Source organism: Lichenostomus cassidix, unplaced genomic scaffold (genome assembly GCF_008360975.1).
Source record: "Lichenostomus cassidix isolate B80296 unplaced genomic scaffold, HeHo_3.0 HiC_scaffold_46, whole genome shotgun sequence".
Lineage (NCBI taxonomy): Eukaryota > Metazoa > Chordata > Aves > Passeriformes > Meliphagidae > Lichenostomus > Lichenostomus cassidix.
In genome coordinates, this window is record NW_028147597.1 from 688392 (window position 1) to 708027 (window position 19636).

Here is a 19636-nt window from a genome sequence, read left to right on the forward strand (position 1 = left end):
TCGACTACCGGTGCTGGGGTGGATGTTTAAAGCAGAGGTTCCCTCTACTCATCATGCCACCAATGGCACATGGAGCAAATGGATTGCCCTTATCACACAGCGCGCCCGTATGGGAAATCTGAATCGCCCTGGGATTTTGGAAATAATTACAAATTGGCCTGAAGGTGAAAATTTTAGTCTGACTGAGGAAGAGGAGCTGGAACAGGTGACCCGTGCAGAGGAAGCTCCACCATACAACCAACTGCCAGCAGATGAAACACGCTACGCTCTTTTCACTGATGGTTCCTGTCGTCTTGTAGGGACAAAACGAAAATGGAAAGCAGCTGTGTGGAGCCCCACACGACGGGTTGCAGAAGCTAGGGAAGAAGAGGGGGGATCGAGCCAATTCGCTGAGCTCAAAGCCGTTCAGTTAGCCCTGGACATTGCTGAAAGAGAGAAATGGCCAAAGCTCTACCTTTAAACTGATTCATGGATGGTAGCCAATGCTCTGTGGGGTTGGCTGGAAAAGTGGAAGAAGGCTGGTTGGCAGCGTAGGGGAAAACCAATTTGGGCAGCTGAAGAGTGGAAAGACATCGCTAGTCGGGCAGAGAGACTACCTGTGAAGGTCTGCCATGTAGACGCCCATGTCCCCAAGAGTCGAGCTAATGAGGAACACCGAAACAACGAACAGGTAGATCAGGCTGCAAAGATAAAGGTGTCCCAGGAAGACTTGGATTGGCAGCATAAAGGAGATTTATTCCTAGCTCGATGGGCCCATGATGCCTCAGGCCATCAGGGCAGAGATGCCACCTATAAGTGGGCACGAGACCGAGGGGTGGATCTAACCATGGACTGCATCTCTCAAGTTATCCATGACTGTGAAACATGTGCTGCCATCAAGCAAGCCAAGCGGGTGAAACCCCTGTGGTATGGTGGAAGGTGGTCAAAATATAAGTATGGAGAGGCCTGGCAGATTGATTACATCACACTGCCTCAAACCCGCCATGGCAAGCGCTATGTGCTCACAATGGTGGAAGCCACCACTGGGTGGCTGGAAACCTACCCTGTGCCTCATGCCACTGCTCGTAACACCATCCTGGGCCTTGAGAACCAAGTCCTGTGGAGGCATGGTACCCCTGAGAGAATTGAGTCAGATAACGGAACTCATTTTAAAAATAGCCTCATAAACAACTGGGCTAGAGACCATGGCATTGAGTGGGTGTACCACATTCCCTATCATGCACCAGCCGCTGGCAAAGTGGAACGGTATAATGGATTGTTAAAAACCACCCTAAAGGCATTGGGTGGGGGAACTTACAAGAATTGGGAGCGACATTTAGCAGAGGCCACCTGGTTAGTCAATACCCGAGGCTCCATCAACCGAGCAGGTCCTGCCCAATCTGAGCTTCTACATACAGTGGATGGAGATAAGGTCCCAGCAGTACATGCCAGAGGCTTGTTAGGGAAAACTGTCTGGATTGATTCTGCCTTACATAAAGACAAACCCATCCGTGGGGTTGTCTTTGCCCAGGGACCAGGGTGTACTTGGTGGATAATGCAGGAAGATGGAAAAACACAATGTGTCCCTCAGGGAAATTTAATTTTGGGTGAAGGCCACATGTAAGGTTGGGATGGCAACATACCACCGTTCACCGTTCGTGACATTATTTGTACATAGTTATGTGTATATATGTATATATGTATATATGTATGTGTGTATGTATGTATATAGGTGTATATATCTATGTGTGTGTTTGAAGTTGGAAGATGTTAAGGTGGGCCTTAAGCCAACGCTATGGAATAAGGGGTGGAATGTCTTGGATTGATGTTATGATAATCCTTTATCCCCTATCGTTGGCTTATATGCCCAAGAAAGAAAAAAAAATGTGTAAAAATGTGTGGTCCTGTCTCTTTAACTGCACCCAGCCGCAGAGAGAAACGCGGGTTGTTTTGAAAACATTTTCTCCAAGCCTCGCTCCGGGGGAGGATTCGTCGCCCGGCAGAGACTGCGTGCTGGACGGGGGTCGGAGTGAGCTCTGTTCCCGTTTTTTCCATTCTTCTTCTTTTTTTTTCCTCATTTGGACCCCTTCTCTTCGATCTGCTTTGCCACCCGGAGACCCAGGAGGGCCAGAGGACAGCAGAGCTCTCCAGGGAGCTCCACCCGGCCCCGGGTGGGGGGCGAGGAGGAGAGGGACTGCGTCTGAGAAAAGGACTTTTTAATCAGGTTGAATAACTGCCTTTCACCTTGTTTTTTCCCTTTCCCCTGTGCCTTGTAGGGCACTCTGCGTGGTTTTGTTAAATAAATAGTTTTTTCTTCACTTCCATCTAAGAGGTTCTGTTGTGGGTGGGGGAGGGGGTGTCGGGGCCCTTCGCTCTCGGAGGAGAGAGTCTTATCATTAACCCGGGACACCCTCCCAGGGACTGATGTTCAGGGCCTCAGCACCAACGCCCCAGAGGGTCATTAAAGTCCCTGTGCTGTTGCTGTGCTGCTGAGCTGGGCTGGGCTCCTGGCACAGAGGAGCTCCTGGCAAGCAGCAGCACTGCAGAGAGACAGCTCTGCCCAGGAGCAGCTCCTGTGCACAGCCCAGCAGGGTTGGGGCACTGCCTGCAGCCACCCAGGGCACAGCACAGAGGCACACAGGGCTGCAACTCAGCCTGGGCTGGCAGCACAGAGGAGCAGAGCTCACTGAGCTCTCACTGGAGGAGAAATCATCACAGCATTTGAAACAGTCATTCTCTGGCTGTGGGGAAGATAAACTTCAGTTCCTGGAGGCATCTCCTGAAGTTGGCACATCCCACAGCTTTTGGGATCTTCCAGGAGGACTCTCAGAGTGCCCAGGGCTGTCGTGCAGAGCAGGTCCTGCAGCCCAGGGCTGTGCTGGGGCAGGGACTCTGCTGCCTGCCAGGGACAGCTCTCAGCCAGCCTGGGGAGCTGCTGCCAGCGCTGGGGGAGAAGCTGTGGGGGGAAGGAGAGACCCTGAGCAGGGCAGGTGCTGCTGCTGAGAGGTGCTGTGTGGGGCAGGGCTGCTGCCAGCTCCGGATCAGCCTGGAGGACACTTCCCAAAGAAGGTAAGCCAGGGATTGCTGTAAAGATAAGGAACTTTCTTGAGACTGTTTTCAATTTCCTTCTGGGATCAGGGTGGGAAGGTTGGGGAATGAGAGAAGCAGAATAGGAGTTGTAATCACAGAATCACAGAATATTCTGAGTTGAAAGAAACACACATCAGGATGATCAAAGTAATGTTTGAACAATTACTGAAAATTGTGGTCTGTAACTCTCTCTGCTGGGAGCCTCCTAAAGTGTCTTCAGCCACTGCTCAGCCCATGGACAGCACTAACAGCACCTTTGCAGGGCCCAGCAGGCTCTTCTGAGCTGCCCCTGCCCACCTGCACACAGAGCCTCCCCCAGGCAGGGCCCTGCAGACAGGCAGGTTTCTGTAGGGCCGGGCGAGTGCACAGAGGGTGGGATGGGCTCTGTGAGCACTGACAGGGACAAGGCTCCTCTCAGGAGGAAAATGTGCAGCACAGGGAGATGATCAGGGAAGGAGAGGGAGCTGAACAAAGCAATGCTGTGGGCAGGAGGGCACTGTTGGTGTGTGGGAGGTGCTGTGCACAGCTGGGGACAGGGAACACTGTCCTGACTGCCAGGCTGTCCCTGCCCTGCCCTCTCAGGCACAGCATCACAATATCTTCTCTTGTTTCTGCACTCCTCTGATGTTGTCATTCTTATCTGGTGTTCTCAGGGAGGCTCTGGGGTTTGCAGTATCTGAGTCAAGCACTGCCCTTGGGATTGCTCCCAGGCAGCTGTGTCCATGGGAATGGGGTGTCCAAGCTTCCCTGTGACCTGTGGGGCTGTGGGCAAAGCAGTCCATGGGAAAGGGGAAGGAGCTGAGCCTCCCTCCCTGAGATGCCATCATGAGCACACCTGGGGATCTCCTGGCTGTGTTCTTCCAAGCTCTGAGCTTCCCTCCTGGGTGCAAATCTGTGCCAGAGCCTCTCGGAGTTCCCTGAATGTCCCACGGGGAAGTGCAGAGTTTCAGAGAAGTGCAGAGATGCCACAAGTGAGGAAATGATGTTGGGTTTGCCAAGGGAACCGTGAGTGTTTTGGCAGAAGGAGGTGCTGAGACCTTGCTGATAGACCTTTGGAGAGGGTGAGACATTCAGTGATCCCTCTGCTCTTGGCAGGGTCTGGTTTCCTCTCAGGGTGGCAGGGGAGTGTGATTGTACTCTGATTGCAGCCAAAGGTGCAAACCCAGGGCAGTTGGGAACAAGCCCATCCAGCCCCTCACCTTGCCCTGAGCCACAGGGAATCCCTTTGCCTCTCACCTCTCTCTTGAGTGCAGCAAACTCTCTCTCTCTGGCAAACTCTGAGTGCAGCAGAAATCCTGGAGGTTTCTTACCTCAGAGAACCAGGAATGATGTGCCAGGTTAAAAAAATCATAAACTTCCTTCCCCCCCACCCTGTCCTGTAAAACTTGTATTGCAGATGTTTGCCACGCCTTTCGGCATTAGGAGTGTTTCAGTTGGAGAAATCCTGAATACCCAGCCTTGTCCCTCTGCCACATGGCCACAATCCCAGGGCAGCAGGGCAGGGATGGCTCATCGAGAGCCCCACGCACAGGTCTGGCTGCTCATCGCTCACAGACAGCACAAGTGGAGCTCAGGCAGGGACCTGGATGAAGGTTTTCCCAGAGAAGGAACAAGGGTGGATGAGTCCCAGCAGGACAGTCTGCAAGGAATGGCAGAGGTTTGGCTCAAAGCAGCCTGTCCTGACTTGTCACTGTCCTTTTCTCCATCAACAAGTCCCCATGGCCAGAAACCAAAAATGTCCAACAGCAGCTCCATCAGCCACTTCCTCCTCCTGCCATTCGCAGACACACGGCAGCTGCAGCTCCTGCACTTCTGCCTCTTCCTGGGCATCTCCCTGGCTGCCCTCCTGGCCAACAGCCTCATCATCAGCGCCGTAGCCTGGAACCACCACCTGCACACCCCCATGTTCTTCTTCCTGCTCAACCTGGCCCTCACTGACCTGGGCTCCATCTGCACCACTGTCCCCAAAGCCATGCACAATTCCCTCTGGAACACCAGGGACATCTCCTATGAAGGATGTGCTGCACAGGTCTTTCTGGTTATCTTCTTTCTTGGAACTGAGTATTTCCTCCTCACCATCATGTGCTATGACCGCTACGTGTCCATCTGCAAACCCCTGCACTATGGGACCCTCCTGGGCAGCAGAGCTTGTGCCCACATGGCAGTAGCTGCCTGGGCTAGTGGCTTTCTCTATTCACTGGTGCACACAGCCAATACGTTTTCCCTGCCCCTGTGCCAGGGCAATGCCCTGGGCCAGTTCTTCTGTGAAATCCCACACATCCTCAAGCTCTCCTGCTCACACTCCTACCTCAGGGAAGTTGGGCTCCTTGCTGTTAGTTCCTGTTTGATATTTGGTTGTTTTGTGTTCATAGTTTTCTCCTATGTGCAGATCTTCAGGGCTGTGCTGAGGATCCCCTCTGAGCAGGGATGGCACAAAGCCTTTTCCACATGCCTCCCTCACCTGGCTGTGGTCTCCCTGTTCATCAGCACTGTCATGTTTGCTCACCTGAAGCCTCCTTCCATCTCCTGCCCATCCATGGATCTGGCCCTGTCAGTTCTGTACTCAGTGGTGCCTCCAGTACTGAACCCTCTCATCTACAGTCTGAGGAACCAGGAGCTCAAGGCTGCAGTGTGGAGACTGATGACTGGGTGATTTCAGAAACATTAAACTGGTTGCCATTTTCTGCAAATCGTTTGTAATAAAAGTCATCTTTTGTAGTTCTTTTTGGTTTGGTTGTCGGTTTTATTTTTTTAATGTTGTCCACAAAGGAAGGCATTTTTTTGTGCCCTTTCTCACTTTGTTTCTCTCCAACTTTGCTGTGACCCACAGGCTGTGCCAATGATATAAACAAGTTCACCTTGTTTATATCATTGGCATTTTTAGGAACATAATATTGGACATTTATTAGAAGAACAAAGACTTACGGCTGGGCAGGAGTGGCTGGTTTGCCTTATTCTCAGTCCCACACCTTATTCATTTTATTGTGTGCTAAAGTACTCTCTGTAACTGTTACATATTCATTAAGTTCAAAAAACATTATTTACACTCCAAGCATCCCTCCTTCTTCGTTCTATGCTCCTGTCCTCCAGGCCAGCGACACCTCAGCCTTCTGGTTTGTTTCAGGGTTGACGGTTGAAGTCTTCTATACCCCTAATTCAATTTATGGTTGACACTTTTCTCAGAGAGGTGTGAATGTAGATCACAGATGTTTTGGGATGCATGAGATCTGTTTCTTTCTCTTCCTTCAGGGCATCTTGATCTCTGGCTTTGTGGTTTATCAGTTTAAAAGACATCTATTACCATGTATTTCTTACCACATTTCTAGCATACTACAACTATTACATAGTTTATAATTCACTCTAACTTTGTTTCTACTTAACTGTATTTTATCTAAGTGCTACTTTACACAGTACTTTATCACTTATAAATGCTTAATTCATATATGTGAAAGCCAACATTCACTATCCAATCATTTATCACAATCCCTCCTTTTTCTTTTCTTTTTTTTTTTCATGTTGACTTGAACCATCATTTTTATTCACACTTCATTATAAAGCTCAAAATTTTTACAAATTAACCTGGCTTCTTCAAGAGGGTCTCTGATGCTGTTTTCTTTTTCCAGGATCATTATTCTTTGAGCAGGTCCAGAAGTAGCTTGCCTTGGGTCTGTGGGCACAGTGACTAACTGCATACCTTGGACGACACTTGTGATTAGTCAGATAAAACAGGGAATTAAACAAGGAGGGAATACTAACTCAGCAATTGCATACAAAAGGAAAAGACCTAGTTCCTTTTACCAAGTTGTTCCTAAGAATTTATCCCACTAATTAACTTCTAATACTGTTTCCTATTTTTGAACTGGTACGTGAGCAATCTTTTGTATGTCTGTGGCAATATCAAGTATAGCTTGACTATTATCAGTTATTTGCAGGTGACAATTGGAGGAATTAAATTTCCCACATACTCCTCTTTCTTCTGCTAATAGATAGTCAGGGGCTAAATGGTTTTGTTAGGTCATGACACTGGTTTCGGATAGCTGCTCTGTGATTAATTCTAAAGCTGAGGCAGTTTTGTTGCTAATAATCTCAAACACCGCTTGGAGTCTTATTATCTTATTTGGCATATAAATGGGGGTTCTGTATTCCCAGGATCTACCTTGAATTCAGGTGGCTGGACCATAATTTTTTATTATTCTTTCAGGTGGCCACTCATCATTCTTCTACCTTTGAGTGCCCCCCACATTGTCACTCAATTTCCGGATACTTTTTATTGACTCCATTTTCGTTTTTGTAAGTCTTCATAAACTGAAACACCTAGATTTTTTCTACTGCCTTCGGCAACAAAAAATCCTGGCTGAATGGTTCCAGTTGTACAGATTCCCCTCCAGTCTTTGGGGAGTCAAGCATAAGTTTTGTCTCGCAAATTCAAAAAAATTTATCTGGGGCATCCCACAGCATATTAACACTGCTACTATGGTTCCAGTAATTATGTAGTTCTGTCATGCCTGCAAAAGGACTGATAAAGTCATTATTGCTACTGTTACACCAGAATGAGGTAGTGTTTTTAGGGAGCTACAACTTTCGCTTGGCTGATTACTCAGTTTCCAATAGGCTTTAGGGGTTTCTGGCGACCACCAGTGGTGGGACACATTTGTGAACAGGGTTCTTTTACATGGGGTTATTCCTACCCACATTTTGTATATGGCTTGACTTTCTCTCCCAGTGCATTCTTCACCCATTACTCCTGAATTTAGCATCCACCCTTCAGGGTGGTGTTCTCTAGATATTCTGGTTTTATTCCACAACAGAACTGCAGGGACACTTAGGCTAATTCCCGTCCAGGGCCACAGCTCAGTTGTCACTGCACCTCCGCATATCCAGCAGTTGCTGATATTTAGAGCTTGTGCTATTCATTCCATTAAATCTATCAATAGATTTTCGCCTTGGGGTGGAGTAGGAAGTGTTTCTTTTAGCTGCTCTTTAACCTTTTTATAGAGGGAGTCTGAGGAAGTTAAGGGTGTCCGGGTCTGTTTCGGGATGCTTTCGAGAGTCTGTATTTGCTGCTCCATTAGTGCCTTTTTAGTTTTGTCTTGTACCCCCCCTCCGTCTGAAATGCTCCACATTCCTGCTTTGGCAAAACACACATACTGTCCTTTTGGACTTGGCAGCCCAAGCTGATGTCCTCCTGAGGATTTTAATTTAGCTACCCATAGTGAGTGTTTCCTGTGATTACAAGTTTCCAGGTGTAGGATTTAATTCTGTGGGATTTGGTTATGAGGATGGGATGGAGACAAGAGATCTCTGAAGTCAGGTTTTAGAGTATGGGGGTTTATTGTGAAAGAGCATGTCCATCTGCAAACCCCTGCACTATGGGACCCTCCTGGGCAGCAGAGCTTGTGCCCACATGGCAGCAGCTGCCTGGGCCTGTGCCTTTCTCAATGCTCTGCTGCACACAGCCAATACATTTTCCCTGCCCCTGTGCCAGGGCAATGCCCTGGGCCAGTTCTTCTGTGAAATCCCACACATCCTCAAGCTCTCCTGCTCAAATTCCTACCTGAAGGAACTTGGACTTGTGGTTACTGTTTTCTGTTATTTGGAGTTTTTGTGTTCATTGCCTTCTCCTATGTGCAGATCTCCAGGACTGTGCTGAGGATCCCCTCTGAGCAGGGACGGCACAAAGCCTTTTCCACATGCCTCCCTCACCTGGCTGTGGTCTCCCTGTTTGCCAGCACGAAATTTTTTGCCTACATGAAGCCACTTTCAGTGTCTTTCCCATCCCTGGATCTGGCAGTGTCAGTTCTGTACTCAGTGGTGTCTCCAGCCCTGAACCCTCTCATCTACAGCCTGAGGAACTAGGAGCTCAAGGATACCCTGAGAAAAATGATTACTGGATGATGCTTTTCAGCATCCAGAGTATGTGCACTTTCTTCTGCCAATGACTTCCAGTGCATGTCATGACAGTCCAGGTCTGTCCTTACTGAAATTTGTTTTCATTTTTTTAGAGACACTTGACCAATGAAATGTAGTTTTTTGTTCCTCTTCTTAGTAAATGTTTGATGTAGTTTTGATTGGTTTCCACAGATTAGTGATTTTGCAAAATCAGCACTGATTGACCTGCTTGGTTTGCAAACACTGCTTCACCTGGCAACATAAGTGCCCGAGAGAGGAGGCTGCTCTGTGCCCTTGGTGGCATGGACAGAGCAGGGAGGGGGCCTAGGACATTTGTCAGCCCCAGCCTCTGTCCCCAGCCGTTGCCAGCCCTGGCTGCTCAGCCCAGGTTTGCGGGTGAGTTTGGCTGTGCCCCAGCTCCATCCTGCTGCAGGGCTCAGGGCCTGTTCCCGGCAATGGCCAGCCCTGCCTGGCCTCTCTGCTGGCCCTGAGCCCGGCAGAGCCTGGGGCAGGGCTGGCTGGGAAGGCCCACAGGTGCCACGGGCTGTGCAGGAGCTTGGAGAGGCTGCCCAGCAGGGAGGCCATGGGGGCACAGAGCCCCAGGGGCTGCTGTGGGCACCACGGCACAGGGGCTGTTCCCACCTGGAATGCTCCTGGCCTGGGCTGGGCTGTGGCACCATGGCTGGGGCAGCGGGGCACAAAGGGGTCATGGAGCTGCTGCCGGGGGTGCCAGCAAGGCCAGCAGCAGACAAGGAATTGCTGGGCATTGCCTGTGCTGGGCAGGGCTGAGTGTGGGAAAGGCAGAGCTCAGCTGGCCTTGGTAGCTGCAGGAAAAGTGCAGAGCCAAAAGAGCCTCCATGGCTGTGCTGGAGACCAAGGCTGGAGGAGGGAAATGCAGAGCTGCTGTGGGATGGGGAGGGGGATTGAGTTCCAGCAGACACCGATGTGGGGCTGAGGGACTCAAGGGCTCCTTGGCCTGAGTCTGTCCTGGGAAGGTCTCTCAGGCCTCTGTGCTCAGGAAAGCTCCAAGGGAATTCCCGCGGGGCTCGGCCCTGCCCGGCACGGCTGATGTCCCCCGAGCTCCACACTGCTCCGGACTGGTGCTGCCAGTGCCGCTCGGGGTGAGGCTGCTTTGGGGACACCCAGGGCACAGCAAGGCTGCTTTGGGGACAACCAGGGCACAGCAAGGCTGCTTTGGGGCTGTGGGCACTGCCTGGCGCTGGGGATGGGGCGAGTGGGGATAGCTGGGGCTGTACTGGTGACACTGGTGGTGCTGGGAGCACCCCAGGCTGCAAGTGAGGGGCTGTGGGGTGAGCAGAGGATGGGAATGGGGTAGATGGGAATGAGGAGCAGGGGGGGTAAGATGGAGTAGGACCCCCCAAACTGAGTAGGAGGTGACTAGAACTCTGAAAAAAACAGTGTTTAGCTAATACAATAAAAGCCACTAAGAATCAAGACGAATGGTGGGCTACAAACAGAAAACAGATTATAGTTTCACCTTCTGTAACAAGGAAGATGTTGCCAGATGAAAAATCATCTGCACCTGGGGAGCTCACACATTGCTTGTTCTTCAGAAACCACTGGCTTATGGATCTGTACAATGCCCATTGTGTAAGAAGGAGAATTGGAAAGCAATCAGCTCCAGTTGTGGCAATTTTTACCAATTCACCAGGCAGTCAGGTGTGACTTTGGGGTCACCAACCACCAGGGACCACCAAAGTGACCCCCAAGGGCAGAAAAATGCATGTGTAAATGGGAGGGAAAATATGTTAATGATTTTTGAGAAATTATTATCACATGTATGTTTTTTCTGGGACAATCAATGAATATGTATGTCAAATACAGTCTGTAAACAGAACTTTCCTGCACTGAGCATGCATGGTATTTCAGAGGAGATATCCCCTTGTTCATCTGGCCAAATCAAGAATGCTGCTTCTAAATGCTACATTGGTGTTAAGGAGTTTCTGGGGTTTTTTTGCCAATTTTTTGGTAACAGTGTCACAATGGCCCCTTGGTTCAATGATGCCATGTAGCATCACAATGGTGGCCTTAGTTCCATGGGGCCCTGTAGTGTCACAATGACCTCCTTGACTTTGCAGTGTCACAGCTGACCTCCTGGTGACATGAGACCCCAGCTGTCACAGTGGATCCTTGTTTCCATAAGGTCTTGCTGTGTCACAATATTCTCCTCAGTTCAGTCAGGCCCTACAGTGTCCCAATGGTCTCCTTGGTTCCACAGTGTCAGAATGGCCCCTTGGTTCCATGAAGCCCTGCAGTGCCACACTGGCCCTTGGCTATACAAGGCCTCACAGTGTCACAATGATCCCCTTGCTTCCACAAGGCCCTGAAGTGTCATAATTGATTCTGTTGGTTCCATGGCACTCTGCAGTGTCACAATGGTCTCCTTCATTCCATAAGGCCCCACAGTGTCACAGTGGATTCCATTGTTCCATGAGTGTCACAATGGCCTTTTGGCTCCACGGGGCTCCGTAGTGCCACAATGATTTCCTTGATTCCATGAGGCTCTACAGTATTGCAATGGACTGCTTGGCTCCACATTATCCCAGTGGATCATTGGTTCCATGGGGTACCTACAAGTCACAATGGATTCCTTGTTTCCATCAACCCCCACTGTGTCACAGTGGCCCCTTAGTTCCATGACACCCTACACTGTCACAATGGCTCCTTGGTTCCATGGGACCCAACAGTGCCACAATGCACCACTTGGTTCCTTTGGCCTCCACTGTGACACAGTGGTTCCTTGATTCTGTGAAGCTGTGCAGTGTCACAATGCTCTCCTTGGTTCCATGAGGCTCTGCAGTGTCACAATGCTCTCCTTGGTTCCATGAGGCTCTGCTGTGTCAAAATGGCCCCGCTGGTTCTATGAGGCCCCAGAGTGTCACAGTGGTCTCCTTGGTTTCCATAGTGCCACACAGTGCCACAATTGTCCCTTGGCCCAACATGGCCCCATAGTGTCACAATGGTTCCTTGCTTCCATGAGGTCTGGTAGTGTCACAATGGTGAGGTCCAAGAGGGGATAACTCCTAACCTTACATGGACTCATGATTCTTCAAGTGTGTTGTTTATCTACAGTGGCTACATGTGTATTACAATTTACCCATTACCATAAAACCCACCCCAAATTCCCAGATTCAGTCCATGTTTTTCTATCACTGCACCCTGAAGCCAGATGTTTTCTTTTTCTCTTCCAACCATCCTCGCTGGGAAAGCAGACCTTGCATGCTTTCTTTCCCTGCTATAAGTTCACAGGCACAGTAAAAATTGAATTAACCCTGCTGGTATCAAGCCCAAGGCTCTGTGTGCCAAGGCAGAGGCAGGCAGGACGCAGAGCTGTCAGCAAAGGAAGGGCCAGCGAGGTGGGGCAGCCGGGGGATGACGACAGCCTGCAGCGACAGAGGCACAGGGCATGGACAGCGTAGGACAGCCTGGGCTGGAGAGGGCAGAGGGATGTGCAGGAGCTGCAAGGCCCTGACAGAGCCAACTTGTGCAGCACTTTGGCCATGGCTGCTGTCCCTGGCCCTGAGGCCATGAGGAGGAGACAAGTGACCCTTGCAGCACTGGGGCCTCATGGCCTCCTTGTCCCTGCCCAGCAGCCTGGCAGGGGCTGCCCCATGGTCCTGCCCTTGGCATTGCACATCCCCACATGCCAGTGCCCCGGGAAGAGCCCTGAGCACTGAGGGAGGGACAGGATCTGCCTTGCCAGGGACTGGGGTTCAGGCCTTGGCCCTTAGCATTGCTGAAACACATCCAGGTTTGCTCAGCATCAGAGACACCTTTGGCTTGTTTGTCCCCAGCTGTCATCACTGCCTCCAGTGTTCTGCTCTAACTGGAACCTGGGGACACTTTCTCAGTACTGTAACTCAGTCGGATCATTAAAACTTTGAGAAATATGGATGTTCAAATCTGACTTAGAGTTCTTGAGAAGTTTTTTGAACACTCTCTCAGGGACTGAGTCTGATGTAAACAATCCCAAAACCTTGAGAGGTTAATTAACGTCCTTGTCCTGTTGCTGTGCTGCTGAGCTGGGCTGGGCTCCTGGCACAGAGGGAACTCCTGGCAACCAAGAAGAGCTTCAAAGAGGCAGCTCTGCTGAGGAGCAGTTTCTCTCCCAGCCCAGCAGGGCTGAGGGTGCTGCCTGCAGGTACCTGAGAGGAGGGAAGCAGACAGAGCCTTAAAGCAACTGGAAGGACAATTCTGAGCTTATTCATGGAGAAATCCTCACAACTTCTGACACAGTAAGTCTCTGGCTGCAGGGATCTTCTAAAGCTGACACATGACAGCACTGATATGACTGTAAGGATGGGTCTGCTGGTGTTTCTGGTTAGGGGGAGGATGTGCTGCAGAGCGGGGCTGCCCTGGGCACTGTCAGAGGGACAGGGCAGGACAGCTCCTGCTGCCAGGGATGGCTGCAGGCTGGGAAGGTGGGGGTGCAGCCAGGGGTGCCCAGGGCTGTCCTGCAGAGCAGCTCCTGCAGCCCTGAGGGCTCTTTGCCAGGGCAGGGGATCTGCCAGCTGCCCTGAGCAGCAGAGCTCTTGTGTCCCCTGGCAGCCAGCACAGCCCTCAGCCCGGGGGCTCGGGGCCCTCAGTCCCCTCCTGGGCCGGCAGAGCAGCACCAGAGATGAAGGGCATCTCTCCTGCCATTGCCCATTCCCTGCTGACCAGGGCCTGAGGGCGACTGTCCTGCACTGCTGCTGCCTGCGAGGGGCTGTGCAGGGCTGGGCAGGGAAAGGCTTTTCCTCAGGGCTCGGCTGTCTCTCTCCTTGCCTTGCTCAGCTGCTCCTGGCATTGCTGACAGGCTCTCTGGCAATGGCAGTTGCAGCTGCAAGGTCAGGCGCAGCCCTTGGGGCTCCTCCTGTGCAGGGTGAGCACAGCAATGAGGTGTCCCAGCTCCCTCTGCCCTGGGCAGCTCTGGGCAGGGCAGGCTGGCAGGCTGGCAATGAAATGACTCTCCTCAAGCAGTTCCATGGCCAGGACCCTTGGTGTGTCCTCAGGGTGTCCATCCAAGCTGTGAGCTGCCTTCCAGGGGACACTGGGGGACAGGAGTGTCCTTGGCCAGCAGTGGGGCTGAGACTCTGAGAAAGGCTGAGCCATTTGGCTCTGCTGTGAGTCCCTCTGCTGTCAGCTGTGTCAGGGTGATTTTCAGGGGAACACAGTGACTGCCCTTGATCTCAGAAAGGGCAGCTGGGAACAGATGGAGCAACAGAGCAGCCCCCCTCACCCTTCACTGAGTTACAGCCAATCTTCCTGCCTTGCACAGTTCTCTCTGTTCTCCCTGAGCACAGCAGGAAATCCTCTCAAACTGCCTTTGGCTGTCACTGTTCTTTAGCCCTGGGACAGGAGATGCTGCCAAGCTCCTCTGCCTTAGGGGCAGTTTGGTCTGACACAGTCCAACCCATGACTGGTCTCTGTCCCCCACTGCCATGACCCACTGCTGCAGAGCAGAGCTGACTCCTCGGTGTCCATGGGCAGAGCCACTGCTTGTCACAGCAACAGGGCCAGATCCCAGCAGAGCTCCAGGCATGGGGCTGGAGGAAGAGCTCTGAGAAAAGGAAAATTGGGTGACACAGAGTGGGAGGGCTGGGGGAAAGGGCTTGTTCTTTGCTCCGGAAAGTCTTCTCTGACTTGTAATTTTCTCCTCCATGAACAGGTCCCCAAGTCGGGAGGATCAAAATGTCCAACAGCAGCTCCATCAGCCACTTCCTCCACCTGCCATTCGCAGACACACGGCAGCTGCAGCTCCTGCACTTCTGCCTCTTCCTGGGCATCTCCCTGGCTGCCCTCCTGGCCAACAGCCTCATCATCAGCGCCGTAGCCTGGAACCACCGCCTGCACACCCCATGTTCTTCTTCCTGCTCCACCTGGCCCTGGCTGACCTGGGCTCCATCTGCACCACTGTCCCCAAAGCCATGCACAATTCACTCTGGGACACCAGGGATATCTCCTACACAGGATGTGCTGCACAGCTATTCCTGTTTGTCTTTTTTGTTTCAGTAGAGATTGGTCTCCTCACCATCATGAGCTACGACCGCTACGTGTCCATCTGCAAACCCCTGCACTATGGGACCCTCCTGGGCAGCAGAGCTTGTGCCCACATGGCAGCAGCTGCCTGGGCCTGTGCCTTTCTCAATGCTCTGCTGCACACAGCCAATACATTTTCCCTGCCCCTGTGCCACAGCAATGCTCTGAGCCAGTTCTTCTGTGAAGTGCCCCAAATCCTCAAGCTCTCCTGCTCACACTCAAATCTCAGGGAACTTGGGCTTCTTGTGGTTAGTTTATCTTTAGGGTTTGGTTGTTTTATGTTCATAGTTTTCTCCTATGTGCAGATCTTCAGGGCTGTGCTGAAGTTTTCCTCTGAGCAGGGACAGCACAAAGCCTTTTCCACATGCCTCCCTCACCTGGCTGTGGTCTCCCTGTTTATCAGCACTGGCATTGTTTCCTACCTGAAGCCTCCCTCCATCTCCTCCCCATCCCTGGATCTGGCAGTGTCAGTTCTGTACTCGGTGGTGCCTCCAGTACTGAACCCCCTCATCTACAGCCTGAGGAACCAGGAGCTCAAGAATGCCCTGAGGAAAATGACCACTCTTTGGTCAAACAATAAAGTGCCTGATTTCTTCTGCATACCTTTCAGCATATAACACTTTATAGGCTATATGTCTCTTTTGTTGTTGTCTTTGGTTGGGGCTTTTTGTTTGTTTTTTTTTCTTGTGATGTTTTCAATATAGGGATATCATTAGTCATTTGATCATATTGCTACATCAGTAATTGCTTTTCTTGTGTTAAGCAGAGACATAGAGGAGCCATGATGCCTGTTCATTTATGTAAAATAAATTGTCCTGCTCTGCCCTGTGTGTCCAAGTTGCTTCCTGAGCCATTCTCTGTCTCTCCAGGGGCAGTGTCTGTGAGCAGAGGTGGAGGGAAGAGACTCCCAGCACAGCAGCACAGCCAGGGACAATGGCCCTGGCTCTTCCCACATCTGCTCTCCCCAGCTCCACACTTCCCAGCCCTTCTGTGTGTGTAAGGCCTGAGTGCTCTGGCAGCTTGGTGACAGCCCTGCTGTGTGTCTGTGCTGTGAGCACAGGCAGGGACAGGCCATGGGCACTGCTGGGACACAGCTGGGCTCCACCACAGCAGTTCCAGCAGCAAAGGGCATCTCCTGAGGGCACTGCAGGAAGGCTCTGCTTTCCCTCCATAGTCTCTCTCAGGAACTTGCCCAAGGAACAGACTCTAAAGAGACTCCTTGTGTTCCTTGCTCTCCCAGGGCTCAGTGGGGTGAGATCAGGGTGCCAGTGTGGCCTTCAGGGGACTCAAGTCTGGTTCGGGTTTTGCTTGTTGGTGGCCAGTGCCCATCAGATGGTGAATGGTCTGTGATGAACCTTCCTGGGGCTCTCCAGCTTGTGCCAGGGCTGATGGCAGGGGAATGGTTGTCTGGAGGGCCTTGGGAGCTGCCAGGAGAACACAGGGGAGCTGCAGGGACAGTGTGTGCCAGGGATCAGCAGTGCCTGGAGCTCACTGGGCACAGGCCTGTCCAGGCTGGGGTCACCCAGGGATAAAGAACTGAATGTCTGCTGTGACCCATGAGAGCTCTGCAGCCCCAGGGGACACAGCAGGGACAGGAAAGCAGTCTGGGCAGTGACTCCTCTGACCCTCAGGGAACTTCCCCAGGAGGATCCAGGGCAGCCCCAAGGCCATCTGGCAGGCCTGGAACAAGGCAGGCAGCTCTGAGCAGCCTCCATGGCCCCAGCAGAGCTCGTGTGGGAGGGCTGAGTGCAGGGAGCACCATCAGCTGCCTGTGTGTCCAGCTGGAGCAGCAGAGCCCAGCAGAGGCAGCCCATGGCCCCGGGCAGCACAGCCCCCGTGCTCTGCAGAGCAGCACGCCCAGCTCTGTGGGGCTGTGGGGAGCAGGGCAGGGGCTGCAGCAATGGCTGCTCAGGCCAGCACAGCCGTGATCCCCTGGAAAAGGCTCTGTGGGCAGCTGGGATGTGCCAGGAGAAGAGCAGGAGCCCGTGGGTGTGCACAGGAGCCCTGGCAAGAGGCTGGCCTGGCCCTGGGGCTGCAGGAGCTGCCCGAGCTGAGCATCTCCTGAGCATTCCAGAGCCAGAGTTGCTGTCCCTGACCTCCAGTGCCTCCAGCTCCTGCTGCAGGGCCAGACAGGGCTGGGCTGCTCTGCAGGTCTTGGGCAGGAGCAGGGAGAGGCTGGACTGGGCAGTGCCAGAGAGAGGAAGACAATGCACCCTTGGTTGTACAAGTGCTTGCAGTGTCAGAATGGTCTCCAAGGTTCCGTGAGGCCCTGCAGTGTCACTATGACCCCTTGGTTGCACCAGGCCTCACAGTGTCATTTTGGTTTCCATGGTTCCACGAGGCCATGAAGTGTCACAGTGTTCCCTTGGTTCCACAAGGCCCCATAGTGTCACAGTGGCCACTTAGCTCCACAAGGCCCCATAGTGTCACACTGGCGCCTTGGCTCCCTGGGGGCCCACAGTGTCAATATGGTCCATTTGGTTTTATGAGGCCCCGCAGAGTGACAGTGGCCCCTTGGTACAAAGGGGTCCTGTAATGACCAAATGGTCTCCTTGGTTCTGCAGTATCACAATGGCCTTTTGGTTTGTTAGGGTCCCACAATGTCACAATTGCCTATTGGTTCCATGTGGCCCTGAAGTGTCACAATGGCCTCTTGGTTCCATGTGGCCCCTCTTGGAGACTGAAATATTATCGTTTATGGCTTAAACATCTTCATGAAGGACTTTTGCCTATTATAGCAAAACTGTAATAAAGCTGCAGAGAAATCCTTCAAAAGCCTGGATGGGGCCCTGAACTACACTGCTCACTGCCCATTGAGGAAGACAAGATAAAGTAACAACTCAGGGCTGGAGGAGAAGAAGTACATTCACAGAGGGATCAAGCCTGGCACCTTTGGGGTGGAGACCATAGCCCCAAGGCTATCAGGTGCCAGGCTCGAGCAGACCCTCACACCAAAGGGTGGGGGAAGAGAGTGGTGTGGGCTCGTAGTGGAAAAGCCTCTGGTCAGAGGCAGTGAACTCCTGTCCTGTGCTGTGCAGAAAAGCCCAGCTGTGGGGCTCCTTCACCCAGGGAAAAGCTCATCCACGTGAAGGACAGAAGAGGGGCTGTCATGGCCCATCAAAGGCCCCCCCAAAGGGGCCCCCAGACCCTGCACCAGAGATGATGCAATAGATGTACAGTGTTGCAAGGAAGAGTGTCTGTCCCGGGTTAATGATAAGACTTTCTCTCCTCCGAGAGCGAAGGGCCCTGACACCCCCTCCCCCACCCACAACAGAACCTCTTAGATGGAAGTGAAGAAAAAACTATTTATTTGACAAAACCACGCAGAGTGCCCTGCAAGGCACAAGGGAAGGGGAAAACCAAGGTGAAAGGCAGTTATTCAACCTGATTAAAAAGTCCTTTTCTCAGACGCAGTCCCTCTCCTCCTCGCCCCCCCCGGGGCCGGGTGGAGCTCCCTGGAGAGCTCTGCTGTCCTCTGGCCCTCCTGGGTCTCCGGGTGGCAAAGCAGATCGAAGAGAAGGGGTCCAAACGAGGAAAAAGAAGAAGAATGGGAAAAAACGGGAACAGAGCTCACTCCGACCCCCGTCCAGCACGCAGTCTCTGCCGGGCGACGAATCCTCCCCCGGAGCGAGGCTTGGGGAAAATGTTTTCAAAACAACCCGCGTTTCTCTCTTCGGCTGGGTGTAGTTAAAGAGACAGGACCACACATTTTTACACATTTTTTCTTTCTTGGGCATATAAGCCAACGATAGGGGATAAAGGATTATCATAACATTAATCCAAGACAGTGTCAAACCTAGCCCCCTCAGGAGACACATGGGCGTTCCCACCTGGCCCAAACGTATATTAACCCACTGGATTCTATACTTTTCAGCAGTGGTGGCAGTGGGGGACCCTCACCATCAAGAAGACCAGATGGAGGGAAGCCATGAGGTGTCTCTGGGACCCTTGGCTGGGTGACATGTTTCTACTTAACTCCTGTCACCCTCTCCCTGTCCCCCCACTCCCCCGGCACACTTCTTTTTCTATTTCTTTCTTTCTTTCTCTTTCCATCCCCTTGCCTCTTTTACTATTAAATAAAATATATCAATTTTTTGGGACCAACATCTAACCTCATTTGGTTTTAATAATATGTTTTGGGTATACTTCAAACCTTTCAGGGTTTGATCTTTTTTATTCACAGACATAGCTTTCTTTGCCCTTCTGTGTTTAAACCATTTTGTGACACCTGATATCCATCAGCAGAGCCTGGCACCCAGGAGGACAGCATGACATCCTTGAAGACAGCCTGGCATCCATCAGGACAGCATGGCACCCATGAGGACAGTATGACACCCACTGGGATGGCCTGAAGCCCGTGGAGACAGCATGGCACCCCTGGGGACATTCTGGCATCCCTGGTGACACCCTGCCAGCCACCATTCCCAGTGGCTCTGAGGTGCTGGCGGTGGCTGTGGCAGGGTCCCACAGCATGGGGACGTGGGTGACAGCAGTGTCACCCTGGCAGTGACCCCACAGAAGCTCAGCACTTGTGCGACTTCCCCGACATTGCCACCATCAGCACCGAGCAAACAGCGAGCCGGGAGAGCAGCCCAGAGGAGAACCAGCTCCTCACCCTCCCCAGGGCAGACAGCCAGGT

The 19636-nt window shown here is 52.1% G+C and overlaps 2 protein-coding genes across 2 annotated transcripts; both read left to right on the forward strand.

Moving 5' to 3' along the window:
- Positions 1 to 4787: 4787 nt before the first annotated feature.
- LOC146421889 (olfactory receptor 14I1-like) lies at positions 4788 to 5722 on the forward strand. The gene has a single exon (XM_085046914.1). It carries the CDS (start codon positions 4805 to 4807, stop codon positions 5720 to 5722), a length of 918 nt encoding a protein of 305 aa, XP_084903040.1. The 5' UTR covers positions 4788 to 4804.
- A 9243-nt stretch (positions 5723 to 14965) lies between these two features.
- LOC146421890 (olfactory receptor 14J1-like) lies at positions 14966 to 15620 on the forward strand. Its single transcript, XM_085046915.1, has one exon. It carries the CDS (start codon positions 14994 to 14996, stop codon positions 15612 to 15614), a length of 621 nt encoding a protein of 206 aa, XP_084903041.1. The 5' UTR covers positions 14966 to 14993; the 3' UTR covers positions 15615 to 15620.
- The last annotated feature ends 4016 nt before the right edge of the window (positions 15621 to 19636 follow it).